General features: G+C 43.2%; 1 protein-coding gene across 2 annotated transcripts in view; it reads right to left on the bottom strand.

Annotated features, from left to right (window-relative positions):
• Positions 1–21,730, bottom strand: part of GK5 (glycerol kinase 5) — an 83,582-nt gene that overhangs the window by 32,521 nt on the left and 29,331 nt on the right. For both annotated transcript variants that reach the window (XM_039489276.1, XM_039489277.1), the window contains 7 exons: positions 19,614–19,707; positions 18,667–18,798; positions 12,100–12,175; positions 9,333–9,394; positions 9,182–9,255; positions 7,791–7,851; positions 1,134–1,260 (listed from right to left, as the gene is read on the bottom strand). In XM_039489276.1, the coding sequence (XP_039345210.1) occupies positions 1,134–1,260; positions 7,791–7,851; positions 9,182–9,255; positions 9,333–9,394; positions 12,100–12,175; positions 18,667–18,798; positions 19,614–19,707 (626 nt within the window). The remainder of the gene's footprint in view (positions 1–1,133; positions 1,261–7,790; positions 7,852–9,181; positions 9,256–9,332; positions 9,395–12,099; positions 12,176–18,666; positions 18,799–19,613; positions 19,708–21,730) is intronic.

Below are 21,730 nucleotides of genomic sequence, written 5' to 3'. Positions count from 1 at the left end.
CTCGGGGGGGGGGGAATCCAGACAGATCTCAAGCTGTCTTTTTCAGTACCACTTCAGAGCTTTTCTTGATGCCGTGGTCTCCTGTGGGTACCGATTGTCTCTCAGAGACCGATATTTTAGGGTCTATACGCTTAGCAGAGCTCTCGGTGCCTAAGGAACCAGCAGCCTTGTGGGTAGCATGTTGGAGACCAATGGGAGCTGATGACTTAGACTTCTTTGAGGTATATTCCCTACCTGGTGAACTCAGGGCACTGTCTTTGGAAGACTTGAAAGGAATCTTGAGAAGAAACTTGATCTTTCCCTTAGATACCCTTGAGGAGTGTGGCTCAGAGACAGAAGAGGCAGCTGACTTACTCAGAGACTGGTATATGGGGGGCACTCCTGACCTGCATCAGAGGCTGGACGCAAGATCTCCATTTTAAGGAGTTGAAATTTTATTTCCCTGTTCTTTCTGTCTCTAGATTTTAATGCCAGACAGAAGTTGCACTTTTGGGAACTACATGTTTCCCCCAAGACAAGGGATGCAATGGGAATATCCATCGCTCATCCGGATTCCAACATGGCACAACAGGCAATGCTTGAATCCGGGAAAATGGGGCATACCCTTGGAAAGGGCAAAACCTTGGTGGAGAAAAGGAAATATCTAAAAAGCTATATATCTAAAAGCTTGTTTCTTTTTGTTTAAAAAAAAAACTAATACAACTATTACTAAGTACTAACTACTACAATAAAGTAACAACAAAAGCTAAGAGAACACAGTTGGGGCAAAACTCAACTTGGACAACTAGCTAAGGCTCCATCCCAAGCTGGGGTGGTTGAGAAGGAACTGAGGATAGTCAGCCATGCAGTGCTATATAGCAACAGCATGGGGCACACGACAAAGTAACATGCATGTGTTGGCTGAACAGACACTGCTATGAGAAATCTCTGACTGAAGGTGCAGTGGGTGCAAGGACACCTAGAGTGGAGCACCCATAGGGACACTACTCGAAGATGAAAATGCCTTTCATTCCTTATTTATACATCCAAAAGCAGCAAAAAATGGACACAAAACCTACTTTTATCTCTTTTGCAGTCACCTTTAAAAAACAGGTCAAAAACCATAAAACATTTTTAAATGACAAAAAACTTACCTGCACTAGGTGTATGAAGATGGTTCCCAGTGTTAACGTCCCAAAAGATACCCGTTCCCATGGTAAGTTTAACATCTCCTGCATGAAAGCAGCATTCTCCAAACATGGCTGCCTGCTGGTCAGCTACCTACAGTGCAAACAAACATACAAATTACTAACAGCAGCTAAATTTTGAAGCACAAGATTTCCCTCATCTCCCAATACATATATTTCACACTTTAGAATAACCATATTCATACTTTAGAATGTACATTTCCCTTTCTGAAACAAATAGAATACAAAATTTTTTATCCATGGCCTTTTTGTTTTTGATTTTCAAGTCTCTTCTTCTGTTTATGTTAATCATAATGGACCAGATTCTGCCATCTTTGCTCACACTGTTGATTTCAGTAGTACTATTGGCAGAATAAGGTACTACTCAGACAATGGCTGGTACACATCGCATGGTAAGTGTGTACTTAAATAGAATATTGCTTATCATCTATATCTGTTAGGAACTGGTATAAAGAATAAGCTAGTTCTAAACTGTTTCTGAGAAGCTAATGGGTAGGGCCCTATCAAATTCATGGTCCATTGGGTCAATTTCACGGGCATAGGATTTAAAAAATAGTAAATTACATTATTTCAGCTATTTAAATCTGAAATTTCACAGTGTTATAATTGTAGCAGTCCTCCTGACCCAAAAGCAAATTGAGGGGAGGGTCAGGATCGCAAGGTTATTGTAGGGGGCGGGGGTTGCAGTATGGCTACCCTTACTTCTGCGCTGCTGCTGGTGGCGGCACTGCCTTCAGAGCTGGGCAGCTGGAGAGCGGTGGCTACTGGCCAGGAGCCCAGCTCTGAAGGCAGAGCTGCTGCCAGCAGCAGCACAGAAGTAAGGATGGCATGGTATTGTATTGCCACCCTTACTTCTGTGCTGCTGCCTGGAGAGCTGGGCCCTCAGTCAGCAACCGCCACTCTCCGGCCACCCACCTCTGAAGGCAGCAGGGCAGAAGTAAGGGTGGGATAATATGGTATTGTCACCCTTACTTCTGTGCTGTTGCTGGCGGGATACTGCCTTCAGAACTAGGTGCCCAGCCAACAGCTGCTGCTCTCCAGCCACCTAGCTCTGAAGGCAGCATAGATGTAAGGATCGCAATAACATGACCACCCTAAAATAACCTTGTGACCCGACTGTATCTTCCTGTCGGGCCACAAACCCCCAATTTGAGAAAGGCTGGTCTCCCCTGTGAAATCTGTATAGTATAGGGTAAAAGCATACAAAAGACCAGATTTCACAGGGGGAGACCAGATTTCTCGGTCCACAATGCATTTTTCATGGCCATGAATTTGGCAGGGCCCTACTAATGGGCACGGCTCCCTGTGCTATGCAGCATATCTAAATAATTATCCTTTATCCTACATAAATTATAAACAACAACTTATCCTCTTCCAAGCAATCTCCCCCTGCTGGGAAAATTAGACCCACAGCATGAGGGTTGCTATGTTTGGTTACAAAGCTTTTTGAATATACATTTTTAGTACAGTGGAGAAATCTCTGAATTCCAGGCTACTCTAGGCAACTTACAATTATTTTATGCCACAGCAACCACTCTAGTTTTTAAAATACTGCTTCCTGCCTCCATTTTTTTCTACGGCCTAGTCTACACTATGGGGTTAGGTCAAATTTAGCCACATTAGATCAATTTAGGTCGACACAACCAACCCCGTTCCATTGACCTAAAGGGCTCTTAAAACCGACTTTTGTACTCCTCCCCGGCGAGGGGAGTAGCGCTAAAATCAACCTTGCTGGGTCGACTTTGGGGTAGTGCAGACGCAAATCGATGGTATTGGCCTCCAGGACCTATCCCAGAGTGCTTCATTGTGACCGCTCTGGACAGCACTTTGAACTCTGATGCACTAGCCAGGTACACAGGAAAAGCCCTGAGAACTTTTGAAATTCATTTCCTGTTTGGTCAGCATGGCGAGCCCAGCAGCACTCAGCAGCACAGGTGACCATGCAGTCCCAGAATTGCAAACAAGCTCCGAAAGGGAGACTGAAAGGGAGACACTGGAACGGATTGCTGTATGGGGAGAAGAATCTGTGCAGGCAGAACTCCGATGCAAAAGAAGAAATGCAAATAAATTTGCCAAAAATCTCAGAGAGCATGTTGGACAGAGGTTACACCAGGGACATACAGCAGTGTCATGTGAAAGGTAAGGAGCTCAGGCAAGCCTACCAAAATACAAAGGAATCAAAACAGTCGCTCTGGGTCAGAGCCCCACACATGCCGCTTCTATGAACAGCTGCATGCCATTCTAGGGGGGGACCCTACCACTTTCCCACCACTGTCCATAGACACCTGCAAGGGGGGAATCTCACAGAACATGGAGGAGGATTTTGCGGATGAGGAAGAGGAAGAGGAGGAGGAGGAGAATGTGCAGCAGGCAAGCGGTGAATCCGTTCTCCTGGCAGCCAGGAACTTTTCATCACCCTGGAGCCAATACCATCCCAAGGCGGGATCCCCGACCCTGAAGCTGGAGAAGGCACCTCTAGTGAATGCACATTTGTAACTATAGTACAGGGTTTAAAAGCAACAGTATTCATGGTCACCTGGTTGAAATAGGGGAATTTTTGTAAGGGAACAGTAAAAGGACCCCGTTCATGCTGGGCTGTTTGTGCTTGGCTAAAAGGGATCATCCCGGAGAACAGCCACGAGGCACAGGGAGGGGAGAAGGGATCATCCCAAAGAATAGCCACGTGGCAGGGGGAGGGGCTAAGGGATCATTCCAGAGAATAGCCATGCGGTGGGGTGGGGGTACCTGTGTGCTGCACATCTACCCGAATACTGCAGCCCCTCCTTTTAAATGTGAAACCCAACACATTGCTTGCTCTGGGAAAGGAGGGCGCTGCAGTTTGAAAACATTCCCACTTATTATGAAGGTGTACTAAGCCAACCCAATTTTACTCTCCCTTTTTATCTTCCCCCAGGCGCAAATGTTTCTATGCTCCCCCATCATCTCCGTCCCTGCAGATATGGCAGATTAGAAGGTGAAAAAATGCACTAATGACGACATGTTTTCTGAGCTGATGCAGTTCTCCCGCACTGATAGGGCACAGCTCAATGCATGGAGGCATTCAGTGGCAGAGGCCAGGAAAGAATCGAGTGACCACGAAGAGCAGAGGCAGGATGCGATGCTGAGGCTAATGAGGGAGCAAACGGACATGCTGAAGCATCTGCTGGGGGAGCAAACAGACATGATGAAGCATGTGTTGGAGCTGCAGGAAAGCCAACAAGAGCACAGACCCACCACTGCATCCACTGTATAACCACCTACCCTCCTTCTCATGTTCCATAGCCTCCTCACCCAGATACGGGGGAGCGGGGGGAGGCTCCAGGCACCCAGCCATTTCACTCCAGAGGATGGCCCACACAACAGAAGGCTGTCATTCAAGCAGTTTGATTTGTAGTGTAGGCAATAAACAACGTGGCCTTGTCCTTCCCTCCTCCCCCACCCTACCCGGGCTACCTTGTCCGTTATCTCTTTTTTTTTTTTAAATTAATAAAGAAAGAATGCATGGTTACAAAACAATAGTTACTTTATTTCAAAAGGGGGAAGGGTGGTTGGCTTCCCCCTTTGAAATAAAGAAAAACACACAGCTGTCACACCGAAGCCTGGCTAGTCATGAAACTGGTTTTCAAAGCCTCTCTGATGTGCAGCGCACCTTGCTGTGCTCTTCTAATCGCCCTGGTGTCTGGCTGCTCATAATCAGATGCCAGGCGATATGCCTCAACCTCCCGCCCCGCCATAAATGTCTCCCCCTTACTCTCACAGATATTATGGAGCACACAGTAAGCAGCAATAACAATGGGAATGTTGGTTGCGCTGAGGTCTGACCTAGTCATCAAACAGCACCAGCACGCTTTTAAACGTCCAAAGGCACATTCTACCATCATTCTGCACTTGCTCAGCCTATAGTTGAACTGCTCCTTACTACTGTCCAGGCTGCCTGTGTAAGGCTTCATGAGCCATGGGAGCAAGGGGTAGGCCGAGTCCCCAAGGATAACTATTGGCATTTCAACATCCTCAATGGTAATTTTCTGGTCTGGGAAGTAAGTCCCTTCTTGCAGCTGCTTGAACAGCCCGGAGTTCCTAAAGATGCAAGCGTCACGCACCTTTCCCGGCCATCCCACGTTGATGTCGGTGAAACGTCCCATGTGATCCACCAGTGCTTGCAGCACCATTGAGAAGTAACCCTTGTGGTTTATGTACTGATTGGCAAGGTGGTCTGGTGCCAAGATGGGGATATGCGTTCCGTCTATCACCTCACCACAGTTAGGGAACCCCATTGCAGCAAAGCAATCCAGTATGACCTGCACATTTCCCAGAGTCACTACCCTTGATAACAGAATGTCAACGACTGCATTGGCTACCTGGATCACAGCAGCTGCCACAGTAGATTTGCCCACTCCAAATTGATTCCCGGTTGACCGGTAGCAGTCAGGCGTTGCAAGCTTCCATAGGGCTATCGCCACTCGCTTCTCAACTGTCAGGGCAGCTCTCATCTTGGTATTCCTGCGCTTCAGGGTGGGAGGAAAGCAACTCACAGAGTTCCAGGTAAGTGGCCTTACGCATGCCAAAGTTTCGCAGCCACTGTGACTCATCCCATACCTGCAACACTATGCGGTCCCACCAGTCTGTGCTTGTTTGCCTGGCCCAGAATCGGCATTCCACTGTATCAACCAGCCCCAGTGCCACCATGAGTCCCAATTGCCACAGCCCATGCTTTCAGGAACATCTATGTCCATGTCCTCATCAAAATCCTCCTCGTGCTGGTGTTTCTTAGCCTGGTTCTGCATATATTCCAGGGTAATGCACGAGGTGTTTACAATGCTCACAACAGCAGCGGTGATGGTGAGCTGAGCAGACTCCATGCTTGCCATGGTATGGCGTCTGCAGGAGAGCACAGTTGCAGCGGAAGCAGTGGATGACGATGGTTAGCACCACGCAGATTTCTGACAATTTGTAGAAATTTGCTATTGAGACTGAGATCATTTACAAGAGCAGGAGAGCAGAGTTGTAGTGGAAGCTCTGGATGACGACGGTTAGCAGTCCTACTGCACCGTCTGCTGACAACAGCACCCAGGACACAACAGCAGCAGTGATGGTGAGCTAAGATGAGAGGGCTCCATGCTTGCCGTGGTATGGCATCTGCATGGGAAAAAGGCACGAAACGTTTGTCCAACGTTTCTTTCACGGAGGGAGGGATGACTGACAACATGTATCCAAAACCACCCGCGACAATGTTTTTGCCCCATCAGGCATTGGGAGCTTAACCCAGAATTCCAATGGGTGGCGGAGACTGCAGGAACTGTGGGATACCCATAGTGCGCTTAGTGTGGACATATGCAATCAACTGTATAAAAACAATTTCTAAAAATCGACTTCTATAAAATCGACCTAATTTCGTAGTGTAGACATACCCTATCTCATACTTCAGTTTTCTCATTTAAATCAAAATTATATGCAAGATGATTCCACCAGAACCAATGCTCCACTTACTAAGCAGCCTACTGGACCTCTGCAACAACTTCAAGTAAAAGTTAAAAAATGGTGGTTTTAAAATAAATCAAATGTGAAGATGAACAACACCATCAGTACATTATATCCCAAGTCATTTTAATATTAAATTCAATCAAAATCTCAATGCTCTTCAATTTATTTTATACAATCCCCAATTTTCAATATGCCACTCCATTTTTTTCTTCTTTTTTTAAATACACAACGTTAATAACAAATGGGTTGTAGAAGCACTCAAGGGAAGGCTCGATGTTTTGGCACCCAGCAAACGGGACAATAGGGACTTTAAGAATCCTGGAAGGTAGAGGTGGAGGTTTGTGTTCCCCTTTGTGGGCAGGGATACAGCTGAAGTTTTAGAATCTTTAATTCCTATTTCTCTGACCCCAACCTCTGACCCCACCCAGCTACTACCCTTATTGCTCTTATTATATCCACAACTGTCTCCAACAATGATGGTTAAGCAAATTACTTTTAGAAGGAAATCTCCAACTAATCAGTGAAACAGTTATAAAAGCTGACATTTAAACTGGCTTCAGTGTTTACATTCCATTGAGATGAATGGAGCAGTTGTTGGATGTCATTTTTACATTTTATTTACATATAGGTTTTCTACAGTGTTTGTTACTGTAGTACAGTATTATCCATGCTTTATGTATGGGGAACTAAGGCACAGAGAAATTAAAGCCCCAGTGCTGCAAGGGGATCCATTAGCACAGACCCTTTTGCACCCATGTGGAATCCCAATGGAGTTATGCTGGGTAGAACCCATTGCAGGATCAGGCCCTAAATAATTGGCCTAGAATACCACCGTGATCTCATAAGTCCTACTTCAATGCCTAACAACAAGGTTACATTCCCTCTCTGCATGGCTTGCTTCACAACTGTAAGGGTTAGAAACATTTCCTTTGTTCTAAATGAAAGCAAAGATTTTGGAGCAAAATTTAACAACCAATTCTGCAGTCATGGAATCTCAGAAAACACAGGACATAAACAACGATAAACTAACGATTATAAAGACAGACAAACAAGAGTATATTTACATAAAATAATGCTACTCACTCAAGTACAAAAAAAAAATCATTAAAGATTTTCACTCACCAAGGCCACTATTGGAATAGGCACCCCAAATATTTCAGCATCAACTGAACCAAAGCTGTGACTTAAATAAATATTAAAGAAGTCAGTGCACTGAATTGACAATTTTGAGAAATTAAAAAATAAAATTTTAAACAAGTCCTCAACGTACTGTGACAAAGTTCCTCCTCTATCTTGGTGGGTCCTGCACTTATTGGCAGATTTGTTCGCCTCAGAGATTCACCATGTGGGTCAGGGAACAGCCCAGAAACCTTCGCCTCTGGTAGAACCCACAGTCCAGGTCAATTCCTCCTGTGTCTGATCAGGAGTTCGGAGGTTTGGGGGGAAACCGGGCCCGCCCTCTACTCTGGGTTCCAGCCCAGGGCCCTGTGGACTGCAGCTGTCTCAAGTGCCTCCTGGAACAGCTGCGCGACAGCTACAACTCCCTGGGCTATTTCCCCATGGCCTCCTCCCAACACCTTCTTTATCCTCACCACAGGACCTTTCTCCTGGTGTCTGATAATGCTTGTACTGTTCAATCCTCCAGCAATACGCCTTCCCACTCTCAGCTCCTAGTGCCTCTTGCTCCCAACCAGGGGCGGCTCCAGACCCCAGCACGCTAAGTGCGTGATTGGGGCGGAATGCTGCAGGGGGCGCTCTGCCGGTTGCCGGGAGGGTGGCAGGCGGCTCCGGTGGACCTCCCGCAGGCGTGCCTGCGGAGTGTCTGGTGGAGCCGCGGGACCAGCGGACCCTCCGCAGGCACGCCTGCGGGAGGTCCACTGGAGCCGCAGGACCGGCGACCAGCAGAGTGCCTCCCGCGGCATGCCACCCTGCTTGGGGCAGCGAAATGTCTAGAGCCGCCCCTGCTCCCAGCTCCTCACATGCACGTTACAAACTGAAGTGAGGTTCTTTTTAAACTCAGGTGCCCTGATTAGCGAGCCTGTCCTAATTGATTCTAGCAGTTTCTTCTTAATTGGCTCCAGGTGTCCTAATTAGCCTGCCTGCCTTAATTGGTTCCACCAAGTTTCTGCTTGTTCTGGAACTGCCCCTGTTACCTTACCCAGGGAAAAGGGATCTACTTAATCTGGGACTACTATATCTGTCTTCTAACACTCTCTTGTATCCATCTGGCCTGACCCTGTCACAATACACATCATTCAATGTTACTCTTTTTTTTTTTTATTTACAGAAATCACGAAGCTGTTTTACCTTTTTCTGGTATAAAATACCAATTTGGATCTACGAATCAGACAAATATGTGCAACTACAAATATTTACAATTTAAATTATTTTTGGCTTCACTTAACATATTACTTTTTAAATGTCTGCAGAGATTTTTGTGATCTTTTTTCAACAATAATTAATTTAGTTATTAGATGTTACATTTTTGTTTAAGATTCTGCCTGCATACGTACTTTGTGTCCTCTACCGGAGGATATATAGACATCGGTATTGAAAATAATTTGCTCAGAAAAGAACTCCAACACATCTGAAATAACAGAGAGAATTAAAAAAGTTAACCAGTCTCAAAGAACAATCTACAACGTTATGTTAATAGATTCATACCTGAAAGGGATCAAAAACCCCTGTTGAACTGGCATTTGAATAATCTGTAGCATACACAGAACCTAGCAACAAAGGAACAAATAAAGTTTTAAATGTCTAAATATTCAAAGAGTTATTTGAAGCAAAAATATGTACTATAAACAGTTTGATGGCCTCTATTCAGCCCAAATTCACCGGTCTGCACGCCCAAAGACATTTTAATTCCACCACGCTGTAAAGGGAGGGATTCTATCTCAATCTTCTGAAGTGTCCAGATAATGGCCTTATTTTTTCTGCATGCAGTTGCCCAGAAATGGAATGACACATTCCTAGGCTTGGTAAGCCAGTCAACTGACCGATCAAATGATGTCAATTGACTGCCTATTATCTAACAAAAGTCATATATTATCAAATATTCCAGCAACAATACCCTGACGCAGGTAGTAGCCTACCTTTTTGACTGCATTATGGTGTTTCATCTGTTAGCAAGCCTATCTAAATGTCTTGATCACTCACTTTACTACGTTAATGTCACCAGTTGGGAAAAAGATGAATTAACGGAAAGTTGATCTAGAAGATTCCAGACAATCAAGAAGCTCAAACATTGTGTGTGTGTGTGTGTGTGTGTGTGTGTGTGTGTGTGAATAAAATTGTATACCAAGCCATCAATGTACATGGCAGTTTACAAATCACATTAAACAAGTTAAAATACACGGTCCCTACCCTGAAGAGCTTCCAATCTAAACTGACTAGACCAGTCATTGGCAACCTTTGGCACACAGCTCACCAGGGTAAGCACCCTGGCGGGCCGGGCCAGTTTGTTTACCTGCCGTGCCCGCAGGTTCGGCCGATTGTGGCTCCCACTGGCCACAGTTCACTGCTCCTGGCCAATGGGGGCTGCGAGAAGCCGCGGCCAGCACATCTCTTGGCCCGCACTGCTTCCCGCAGTCCCCATTGGCCTGGAGCAGCGAACCGCGGCCAGTGGGAGCCGCGATCGGCTGAACCTGCGGACGCAACAGGTAAACAAACTGGCCCAGCCTGCCAGGGTACTTACCCTGGTGAGCCGCGTGCCAAAGGTTGCTGCACCCTGGACTAGGCAAACCTACTGAAATTAACTCAGAAGGCAGTGAGAGAAGGTACATGGCCATTAAACCTCCTCCCCTAAAACAAAGAGACTAGATGCACAACCATTAATCTGCTTGGAGAGTTTGCCTGCTGCCAATTTAACATAAATTCATTTAAAAATTATTTTTAATGCCTACGTGTTTATTTCTTTAATTTTGTTTTTCTCTTCTTTTGTAACTGTTCAGTCTTGAATGTTTACATTTAAATGCTAACTTAACATTATTAAAATAAGTAACTATTATTCTTTCATTTTTAGAACTTCATTTCATTGTGTTTTACATTTTTCTGAGTTAAAATAACTGAGTTAATTAACTTGGTTTTGTAACAGTCTAAGACCTACTGGAGACCATAAAGTCTTACTCTTTTTTGTTACTGTTCTAATAAATGAGTGCTTTAAAATATTTGACCATTTCTGACATTATTTGACAATATTTAACAATACACCTCTACCCCGATATAACACGACCCAATATAACACGAATTCGGCTATAACACGGTAAAGCAGTGCTCTGGGGAGGCGGGGCTGCGCATTCTGGCGGATCAAAGCAAGTTCAATATAATGCAGTTTCACCTGTCAGGCAGTAAGATTTTTTTGCTCCCGTGGACAGTGTTATATCAGGGTAGAGGTGTATATGACCAGTCAATTGACCAGGTATTTTTGAACCAGTCAAATGCCCAATCCTAGTTATTCCATCCATTACCATATTAATTACCATATCTCATGATTACAGGGCTATGTCAAGGCTACGTCATGGGCAGCCAGACCTAGTGATCAGAACTGGAGTCCACAGTCAAGAGCTGAGAGTCAGCATACTAGGACATCAGAAGCAGAAGTCAAATTGGAGTTGAGAACCACAGGTCCGTAACCAAAGTAAGGCTGGGTCAAAGGCAGAAGACCAGAACCACATGTCAGAGGTCATGAGCCAAGACAAGTCAGGACACCAGGAAGTCAAGCCAGCGGAGCAGGAGCAAGAAGCACAAGGCACACAGTACAGAGCAGGATGGATCCCAGTTGTTCAGACGACTTCCTGTTCCTATCTTAAGTAGGGCCAGCAGGCCAACTGGCTGCTTTGGGACTTCACCAATAATACATCAGAGGCAGAGCTTCAAACTGGGGCTGGGCTTCATGGGTCCTGGTTAGCAGCTGTCAGCAGACTGCCAAGTGGAGAGTTGAAGTATGTCTATCTTATCTGAAGTCTTACTATCTTCTGATGGTAACCTAGGCAAGCCTAATATCTTCAAACACTGCCTGTTCAAACCTGTGTCTCTGACTGGTTCCCCCAAACAACTACTGAGAGGGTATCCTATTTTAAACTCTGGTTACCATTTTGTTCCTTTCTTTTTATGGGGCTTTTCCTGCCATCAAAGCTAATTGTTTTAGCAATGTACCTTAACAATTCAAGTGTTTGCTGAGAGGTGGCTCCCTTGAGTGCCTCTTTTCTTTTTTTTCTATTTTTTTGGGACAGACCCATACTGAGTTAAACCAATATATTCATACAGCAAATATCCCAATAACCAAACCAACATTCAGCATTCATAAGTAGCCCCAAATCCGTCACACTTAATGTGGCAGTTGGGCTCTTGGGAATAATGTTAGGGGAATGCATTCAACATCTGCTCAGATCTGAAATATGTTTTGTTTAACCAGAGCTTGCAAACTCACCTTTGGTGAGTTTATATAACAGCCACGTGTCAATTGTTCCAAAGCAGCAGTTATTTTCATTGGCTGCTTGTTGTACCTGAAAACAAAAAACAAAAACAAAACAAAAGTGTGTTTAGTGTGGATGTGAAGAAAGGGATATATTTTCTCTCTCTCTCCCCTTTTCTCGTTTCCAAATATTTAATTGGGGGACAATAATACGCATGTCTCCAGAAAACAATTATCTAATTGACAATATTTCCTCTGGGAAAGGGGTATTAATCACAGGAAGCTCTAGTGCCAGGCACTTCACTGTACCATTTCTCCTCTGCAGCACAGCAGACCAACCCCTATCCCCCGGCTGCCTGGTCTACACTACAAAGTTAGGTTAACATAAACTGCCTTGCTTCAACCTAGTTGTGTGCACATCTACACTTAAATTTGTCTCCCAGCAACATAAGTATCCTGTTAGAGTAACATAGTAACACTACCTCCCCGAGTGGCATTTAGCCATGGTCGATGTACTAAGGTCGACGCAATGCTAGTGTAGACACTGTGTGACTTACATTGACCTGAACAGTCTTCCAGTAGCTGTCCCACAATGCCTGACACTGACCGCTCTGGTCACAACTGTGAATTCCACAGCCCAGGGGTCACAGAGATCAGAAGGCCCCCCTGCTTTTCAAAGCACTGAGAATTTTTGAAATGCCTTTTCCTGATTGTCCAGCTAGACAAGCATACTTAGCAATTCCCCATTGTTGTGTGCAACTTGCCAACTGACCACCAGCTACATGCTCCAGATCAGGGGCAGACAACCTATGGCATGCATGCCAAAGGTGGCACACGAGCTGATTTTCAGTGGCACTCACAGTGCCTGGGCCCTGGCCACCAGGCCGGGGAACTCTGCATTTTAATTTAATTTTAAATGAAGTTTCTTAAACATTTTAAAAACCTTAATTTACTTTACATACAACAATAGTTTAGTTATATACTATAGACTTATAGAAAGAGACCTTCTAAAAGGTTAAAATTTATTACTGGCACGCAAAACCTTAAATTAGAGTGAATAAATGAAGACTCGACACACCACTTCTGAAAGGTTGCTGACTCCTGCTCCAGATACACTCCAGCTTGGCATAGACAGGAGATATTGCATCTCCTGGGCCTATGGGGAGAATAAACTGTACAAGAACAGCTATGGACCAGCTGTATAAACGTGAACATCTGCAAATAGACTGCACGGGGGATGCTGGAGGAGGAGTATGACAGGGATCAGCAGCATTGCCGAGTGAAAGCATAGAAACTTCATTAGGCATACCAGAAGCCCAGGGAGGCCAACAGTCAATCCAGTTCAGAGCGGCAGACCTGCCACTTTTACAAAGAGCTGCATGTCATACTTGGCAGAGACCACGCTACCACCTAGCAGACCACCATGGATATCTCTAAGGAGCCCAGGTCACAAGCCCCTGCCATGAACAGCGAGGATGAAGAGGTGGTAGAGGAGGAAAAAGGAGGAGAATGGGGGATATGCCACTGGGAGGCAAGGTGCTGGGGGATTCAGCTATGCTGCAAGCCAGGAGCTGTTTGAGACTCCACCACAGTCTAGTCAGGCCCGGCAGTCGAGCCTGATGCATGGGAAGGATCCTCGGGTAATTGTGTAAATATATTTCCCCTTATAGTGATGGCGCCCCCAACTTAGTAGGACATAGCTATTGGCTTTTCATTAATTTACTCATACAAGAAGAGGTAGCAGTACCAATAAAAGAGGTAGCGTTATTTGCTTTTAATTCTGCTATAGAGTTAGGCCATGTGGAGCAGTTTGTTTATGCACATCAGGGACATCCCTGGAATCCTCCTGAGAGAGCTCAATGAAATTTTCATGGAGGTACTCCTCTGCAATCCTCTGCCAAAGGTTTCTAGGGATGGCAGCCTTATTTCTTCCTTGCAATAGGATATATTCCCATGCCAGTCAGTGATAACTTCAGCAGATACCATTGCAGCACACTGGGTGGCAGCATATGGGCCCCTGATGGCTTCAGGACATCATTAGCAGTTGTGTTCTTTTTGCCTTTGTCACCCTCAGGACCGGAGTGAAATATCAACTAAAATCACCACTGCTTGTGGAAAATGGTGTCAGTATTCAGTGCCATTGCCCTGTACTCGTAAGGGCATGAAACTGAGCAACTCCCTCCTCATTTTCCTCACACCATGTGAGGCATACTCACCATGACTGGTGCCGTGCACAAGCACTTGGAAGCAGAAGACAATAAACATGTCTTGTTTAAAACTGTAGGGGAGCAAGGGAAGGGAGTTCTGAATCTTATTTTGGTTTCTGTTGTGGCTATACTGACTACATATACATCTTCCCTGACCAGCCAACACTGATGTTGGTGAAGCATCCCTGGCGATTCACCAGCATTTGCATAACTATAGGAATGTAGCCCTTTATGTTGATGTACTCTGTGGCAATGTGGTCTGGTGACAAAATAGGGATATGATTGACATCCATTGGTCCATTGCAGTTCAGGAACACCACCACTGCAATCCTTCCACTATGTCCTGCACATTGCATAGGGTCACAGTCATGTGTAGCAGTTTCGGCTTTGAATGGTTCCCCCTCCACACTCACAGAATGCCTGAGCCAGATAAGGAAGAGGAAGAAGAGGACTCAGGATGACATGTTCAATGAGATCCTGCAAGCCATCATCAGACCATGAACATCACCTGGAGGATGAACACTGCAGACAGCCTGGAAAAGGAAAGAGAGACACGAAAAAGGTCCAGGATTCCAGGCAGAAAAAAGAGAGGGAGATGTACCAGGATGTAATGGGGCTCTCTAGCAGCAAACAGAGATGCTGAAGACTTTTGGGAACATATAGGTTCAACAATCCCAGGCTCACTTCTCTTTGCAGTCCATGGAGAACTCCACTACAGCACTTCACTACAACTACCTTCAGCATTCCACGTGGCATCAGAGGCCACATCCCTATCCCTACCACTCCATCCAGGGGAAACATTAAGGACAACCATAGCTTCACATATACAACAATTGTGGCTTTCACAGGTCACTGTATGTAGGTAAAATGGATATGAATGTTCTTTCCCCTTGTTAAGTTCTGTTCAAATACATTAAAAATTATATTAATAGCTTTTAAATTGCACAGATTTTTCTTTGCACTGCTTTTGTTACTGAATAATATTATATTATTTAAAAAATAATTAATCTTTATTAATTCACAACGTACCCTGCAGAGTGCCCAGCAGTTCTGAAAGCACCCACTCACTTGGTACTGCAGAGTGTGACAAAACTCATAGGATCAGTGACAAACATCACAAAAGAAATAGATGCTTTGATAGTGTTGTAGTCACAGATGTACAGCAAGCACCACACAATTCCGAACAGGCCCCAAAACAGCATAGCCAGATAGAACACAGTACACCATAAAGCATTACTGTTGCTCACTGTTAAAGAGCTCTTTTAAAGCCTTCCTGAGTTGTATAGCTCTATGCTCAGCTCATCTAATAGCCCTCGTGACTGGCTGTTCAAACTCAGCAGATAGTCACTCTACCTTCGCCCTGCGTCCTGGCAGTAACTTTCCCCTTTTGTTTCACAAATATGATGCAGAACACAATAGGCAGGTATAATCATTGAGATTTTTTTTCACAGAGATGCAATCTTGTGAGTACACAACGCCAGCGTCCCTTCAGTGTACCAATAGTGCATTCAACTGTTATTCTGCATCTGCTGAGTCTGTAATTGAATCTTTTCTTGGTGCTGCCTAGATGGTCAGCGTACAGCTTCATGAGCCAAGGGAACAAGCAGCTCAGTCCCCCAGAATCCCTACTGGCATTTTAACATTCCTAATGGTAATCCGTCAGTCGGGAAAGAAAGTCCCTACTTGTAGCTTTCTGAACAGTCCTGTGTTCTTAAAGATGCAAACATCAGGCATCTTCCCTGACCAGCCAACACTGATGTTGGTGAAGCATCCCTGGCGATTCACCAGCATTTGCATAACTATAGGAATGTAGCCCTTTATGTTGATGTACTCTGTGGCAATGTGGTCTGGTGACAAAATAGGGATATGACTGACATCCATTGGTCCACTGCAGTTCAGGAACACCACTACTGCAATCCTTCCACTATGTCCTGCAGATTGCATAGGGTCACAGTCACGTGTAGCAGGATACGAGTAATAGCCCTGCACACTTGCATGACAACACCCCCACGCAGTGATTTCCCAACTCCAAAACGATTTCCCGCTCATTGGTAGCAATCCAGCATTGCAACTTTCCACAGTGTGATTGCCATTGTCAGTGCTGCTCCACTTCTCCAATCAGTGCAGCTCTTCTTTTGGTGTACCAGTGCTAGAGAGCTGGGGCAAGCTTGGCGCACAGATCCAGGAACGTGACCTTGCACATCCGAAAGTTCTGCAGTCACTGCTCACCATCCCAAGTCTGCATTACAATGTGATCCAATGAGTGCTCATTTCTTGGGCCCAGAAATGGGGATCCACCATCTGCAGCTGATCTAGGAACACCACCAGTAACCTTGAATTGGTTCTCACTATGTCACAAAGCAATCTGACCACACTGATTCGGTTTTTCTTATGGCTCTGCAAATAGAGGATAGCGCATCCTGTGTTTGCAACACTTATGACAATAGCGCAGAGCTGTGCAGGCTCCATGCGTCAGTCAAAAATGACAGAAAGTGAGGAGGGCCATGCAGTTTTGTGGGAATATTACAGGATACAGATGACATTATGAGATGGAGATAGCTGCACACTGAGAAGTTGGACCCCTTACTCCCAATCACTCCTGAGCAACTCAATTCTACCTCACCATGCATTGCCAAAACTTCCCAAAAGACAGCACTGGACAGCGGCAGGTTGCACAAGGATATACCTACCCATGATGCACTCACTGTGCATCAACACAAACTCTCCTGATTAGTACGCACAGTGCCGACACAAGGAGCCAACTATGCATGTGCACAAGTGATATGCTAACTGTGGTGGCTTTATTTTGATGTAACTTGCTTTGACCAAACTTTGTAGGGTAGATATGGCCTGCCCCTAAATGGCAGCTTTTGCTCCTGTGCACATACAGTTTTGCATGCTTTGTCGCTGCCAATGGGAGATTAGTTGCTCACCCTTCTTTAGCAGTGGCACATAAGAGCCCTAATAGGGTAAACCTGGAGACTTTGAGGTGACTATTAGTGGAGTTTGGAAACGAAGGCAGTGGAAGAGGAGATATGAAGAAGTGATAAAAAAAGTGTTTTGTAGATATGAAAAAGAAATGCTAAAAGAAAAATAAGAATACCTAAAAAGATGCCCTTGCCAAAGGAAAGCAAATAGGGCTGTCCATTTTTGCTTCTTTATGTTATATAAAGAAAGCCTGAAAATTATTATTTCCCTACTTCCTTCTTTAAAACTAGAAATTCAGATTTTGCTTATCTTATTTTTCTTGAAAGACTCAAAGGACAACCAGAGAACTTGCAGAATGACCAACTTATTGAATTTATTGAACTTATTGAAAAGGGAAATGATTTTTTAAGTCAGAGCTTTGGGTTTTTTTGTTTTCCTATTTTTGTTTGTTTGTTTAAATACCAATTACTAGGGAATTCTTGGGAGAAAATAGGTCTTTAACTGAAGACTCAGCATCCTTCAACAAGTCCATATCTGAAAGAGCCAACAAGTCTACCAACAAATCCAGTGAAGACCATATTTTACATTCTTGATATTTCTATGTTAGAACAAACAGGGTAACAGATTAAAAATAATAAACAACAACTTGTAAAGTCTTCCTTGTTCATTGTAAAACAACCAACCAACCAAGGACACCCTCCATTTCTCTTTTTAAAAAAAAATCTGAAAGTAAACACACTGATACATTAAGTAAAGAGAAAGAAAAGGAAAAAGCCAAGTCAAGGAACAAAAACAGGAGACACAGTGAGTTAATTGTTCTTTAGAAGGTTTGGTGCTAGCATAATATAATACACCAAAATGTTTAATTTTACATATCTGCAACTGACACTATACACCATTAGTCAGGCCTTTAAAATTACATAAGTAATTACTGAGTAAGTGGAGATCCTTGTTTGTTGACCACTATGTTACTGATTTCTGGAAATCTGTAAGTGTTGGGATAAGGCAGACTGGAAATGTAACATTGTCGAAGATAAAATACAAATATACCACATTGTTACACAATAAAGTGCAATTAACTTAAAAATAAATTACAATAAAAATTATGTTGTATAATGTTAAGATTAATAAATCAAAAAATGCCAAATTGGCAATATGATTATGTTTTGTAGGACGGACTACTCATGTGAGTAATTACACACATGAACACGTGTTTGCAGGATCATGGGAAAGTTTGTAAAAAGATACATAGATCATTAGCCAACATTAGTTTGTTCCAAATAGATATGTTTGAGCGCTACACAATACAAAACATTCTCTCTTTCCATTCCCTTTGAGGGAAGGAAATAAAGAAAGCAAAAACCAAGCAGATAACAATCAAGGAAAGTCACTATTGCTATTATGTACCAAGAGTATTACTCCCCCGCCTCCCACAACAACTTCTTACCTCAGTTATATTTTGTAAAACCCAGGACAGCCTCAAAGAGACATGATGTGTTGTGAAAGTCAATGAACTAGCAATCACATATTGATCACTCCGAGTTAAAAAGTGAAGCATTGTAGAGATAACATGGATTACCTATTCCAAAAGAACAGAAGTTATTTAAATGTTTTTGACCGAACATTTAGTCTTATGTCTTTTAATCCTTTGGTCAAATAAATTTAAGGATAATGCACACAAATCCATCATACACTGACAGATTATCTCCTGGGCAAAAATGAATTCAGATATGCAGCAAATTCTTGTAGAAGATATTTATGTATTATCTGGACATTTCATAAACTTTAATATAGCTTCAAAAAAAATTAGGGAAAGGATTGTCATAGTTGTATTTTACAAATAGATAATGAGACACAGAGGTTAAATGAATTGCCCAGTGTCACAAAGGAGAGCTCTGGCAAGGCAGGGAATTTTACATCTTATTATGAAGGTGCCAGTAGTAGTTTTACAGGTAAGGTTGACTTCAATTTTTCCACATAAAGTAGGGACCAATCTTATTTGTTTTTAAGAACCCATATGCTCCAAATTTACAACACATAATCAGAAGAATGAATATTCTAATTACGAAAATCTCAAAAACCATACCGACAAAATTAAATTCAGACCCAAAATAATAATTTGCTAGCAATGTTAACATGTGACATATTAATAAAACAAGGGATTCATTTACTAGATTTATAGGTAGATACAGAGTGTCAGTGTTTAATTTCTTTGCTTTTGTGTCCTGTCATTTTGTATGCTAACCTTATTATTTTTTGTTTAAAATTGTAAACTACATGTAATGTCATTTATTGAAATTATGTATTGGGGCACTTGCAATATTTATCACATATAATTTGGGTAAATGAAAACAAAAGCGGTATCTAAGCAGCATACTCAATGAGCAGCCTTACCTTCAATATGAGACCCCTGTTCCAGGAATTTACAAGATCAGCAGCTCTTAGGTCTTGCCAGCTTATGAAATTATGAAATGGTTTTCCTGTCTTCCTGAAAATCAGTAAGAAAATAGGATTTGAACATTTCAATTTGAAGCTAAAGCAAATATATTGCTGAAAAACAAAATTATATTTAAAAGTGTTTGAAGAAAGAGAATGTTTGTTAGCAATAATTCCTAAAACAACTGCATAAATTTCTGGTGGGTTTGAGAAATTAACAGGCACTTAGATACCATGGTGATGAGTGAAGTTCTTAGCCAGAACTGTAGCTCTGGAAAAAGAAAAAGACATACTTTTGTAAAGCATAATCAAGAACAAATCAAAAGTTTGGCAGCCATAAAACTGTTTTGAATTGCTATAAATTGTATCTGTACAAACAGAGCAGGATGTGGCTTATGCTGACTGCTCTGAGGCAGGAGCTGGAGAGTCTGGGGATTTGAATATTGAACTGAACGAGAGTCAACTGTGATGTAGTTGTGAAGAAGGCTAATATCATTCTGGAGTGTATTAACAGGAGTACAATATGTAAGACATGGAAGATAACTGTCCCGTTCTACTCAGCAGTGATGAGCCCTCAGTTGGAGTACTGTATCCAGTTCTGGGAGCCATACTTTAGGAAAGATGTGGACAAAAAGGAGAGATTCCAGAGGAGACCAACAAAAATGATAAAAGTTTTAGAAAACATGACCTATGAGGAAAGATTAAAAAACCTGGACATGTTTAGTCTTGAAAGACGACTGAGGAAGGACCTGACAACAGTCTTCAAATATGTGAAGGCTATTATAAAGAGGACTGTGCTCAATTGTTCTCCACGTCCCTGAAGGTAGGACAAGTAGTAATGGGCTTAACCTGAAAGAAGGGCAATTTAGATTAGATATTAGGAAAAACTTTCTAACCATAAGGGCAGTTAAGCTCTGGAATAGGCTTCCAAGGGAGGTAGTGGAATCCCCATCATTGGAGGTTTTTCAGAACAGGTTGGGCAAACACTTGGCAGGTTTACTTGGTCCTGCCTCAGCACAGGAGGCTGAGCTTGATAACTTTGAGGCTCCTTCCAGCTCTCCATTTTGATGATTCTATGATTTCTGTAGTTTCTCCCTCTGCCCACCATATATGCTAACTGTACTTGAAAGCCATGTTGGAGATTTGACATGTACAAATCTGTCAAATGCCAATCAACTCTGAGTACCATGGCTGCAAAAAGTGAGAAAATGGAACAAAAAGAGTGAAGAAAAGAACAGACCAGACACAGCAAAAATAGATGAGTAACAAACTGCTCTAGCTTAAAATAAAAATCCACAGCATCTGATCATGACGATGCCCCATAATAATGAACAAAATAAGCTCATTAAGTAACATTTAGAACTTCTCCCTCACAGATTTAAGAAAATACAAGACTGTATTGGATTTATACCTTCTTCCAAAGGTGGAGTCAGATTATAAAAATCAGGTTCAATTTATTATCTGTATTATCATAGTGCCTAGAAGCACCAGGACCAGAATCCCATTGCTAAATGCTGCGCAAACACAGACTTAAAAAAAAAAAAAAAAAAGACAGTCCTTGCCCCAAAGAGTTCACAATCCAAGAGCTTGTCTACACTTAAAATGCTGCAGCAGCTGCGCCACTGTAAAGCTTCAGTGAAGATGTTATCTACACCAGTGGGTGTGGTTTGCCTGTCGGCACAGGTAATCCACCTCCCCAAGAGGCAGTAGCTAGGTCAATGGGGTTAGAGTTGAGTGATGTAGTTATACAGGAGTGTGGATTTTTCAGACCCAAGTGACATAGTTATATCAACCTAATTTCCCAGTGTAGACTAGACCTAAGTATGATACGAGACAACAAATATAGATGGACAGATGGGGGAGTACAAGAAACAATGAGACAATCCTGCTATGAAATACAGGATTCCAGAAAGCAACATAAGAGAATGTATGTGGCTCAAATTCTTTGGTCAAAATTCAAATCATCAATCAAGTTGCACCCAGCACTTTAAATCAAATCAATATAAATCATCTCATTTTTAAAAATTCATTGATTAAAATCAGCAGGGCCACCCGGGGCGGGGGCAAGAGGGGCA

This window comes from Mauremys reevesii, linkage group 9 (genome assembly GCF_016161935.1).
Source record: "Mauremys reevesii isolate NIE-2019 linkage group 9, ASM1616193v1, whole genome shotgun sequence".
In the NCBI taxonomy this organism is placed as follows: Eukaryota; Metazoa; Chordata; order Testudines; family Geoemydidae; genus Mauremys; species Mauremys reevesii.
Note: the sequence above shows the minus strand (reverse complement) of the source record. Positions and strands in the feature narration are given on the sequence as shown.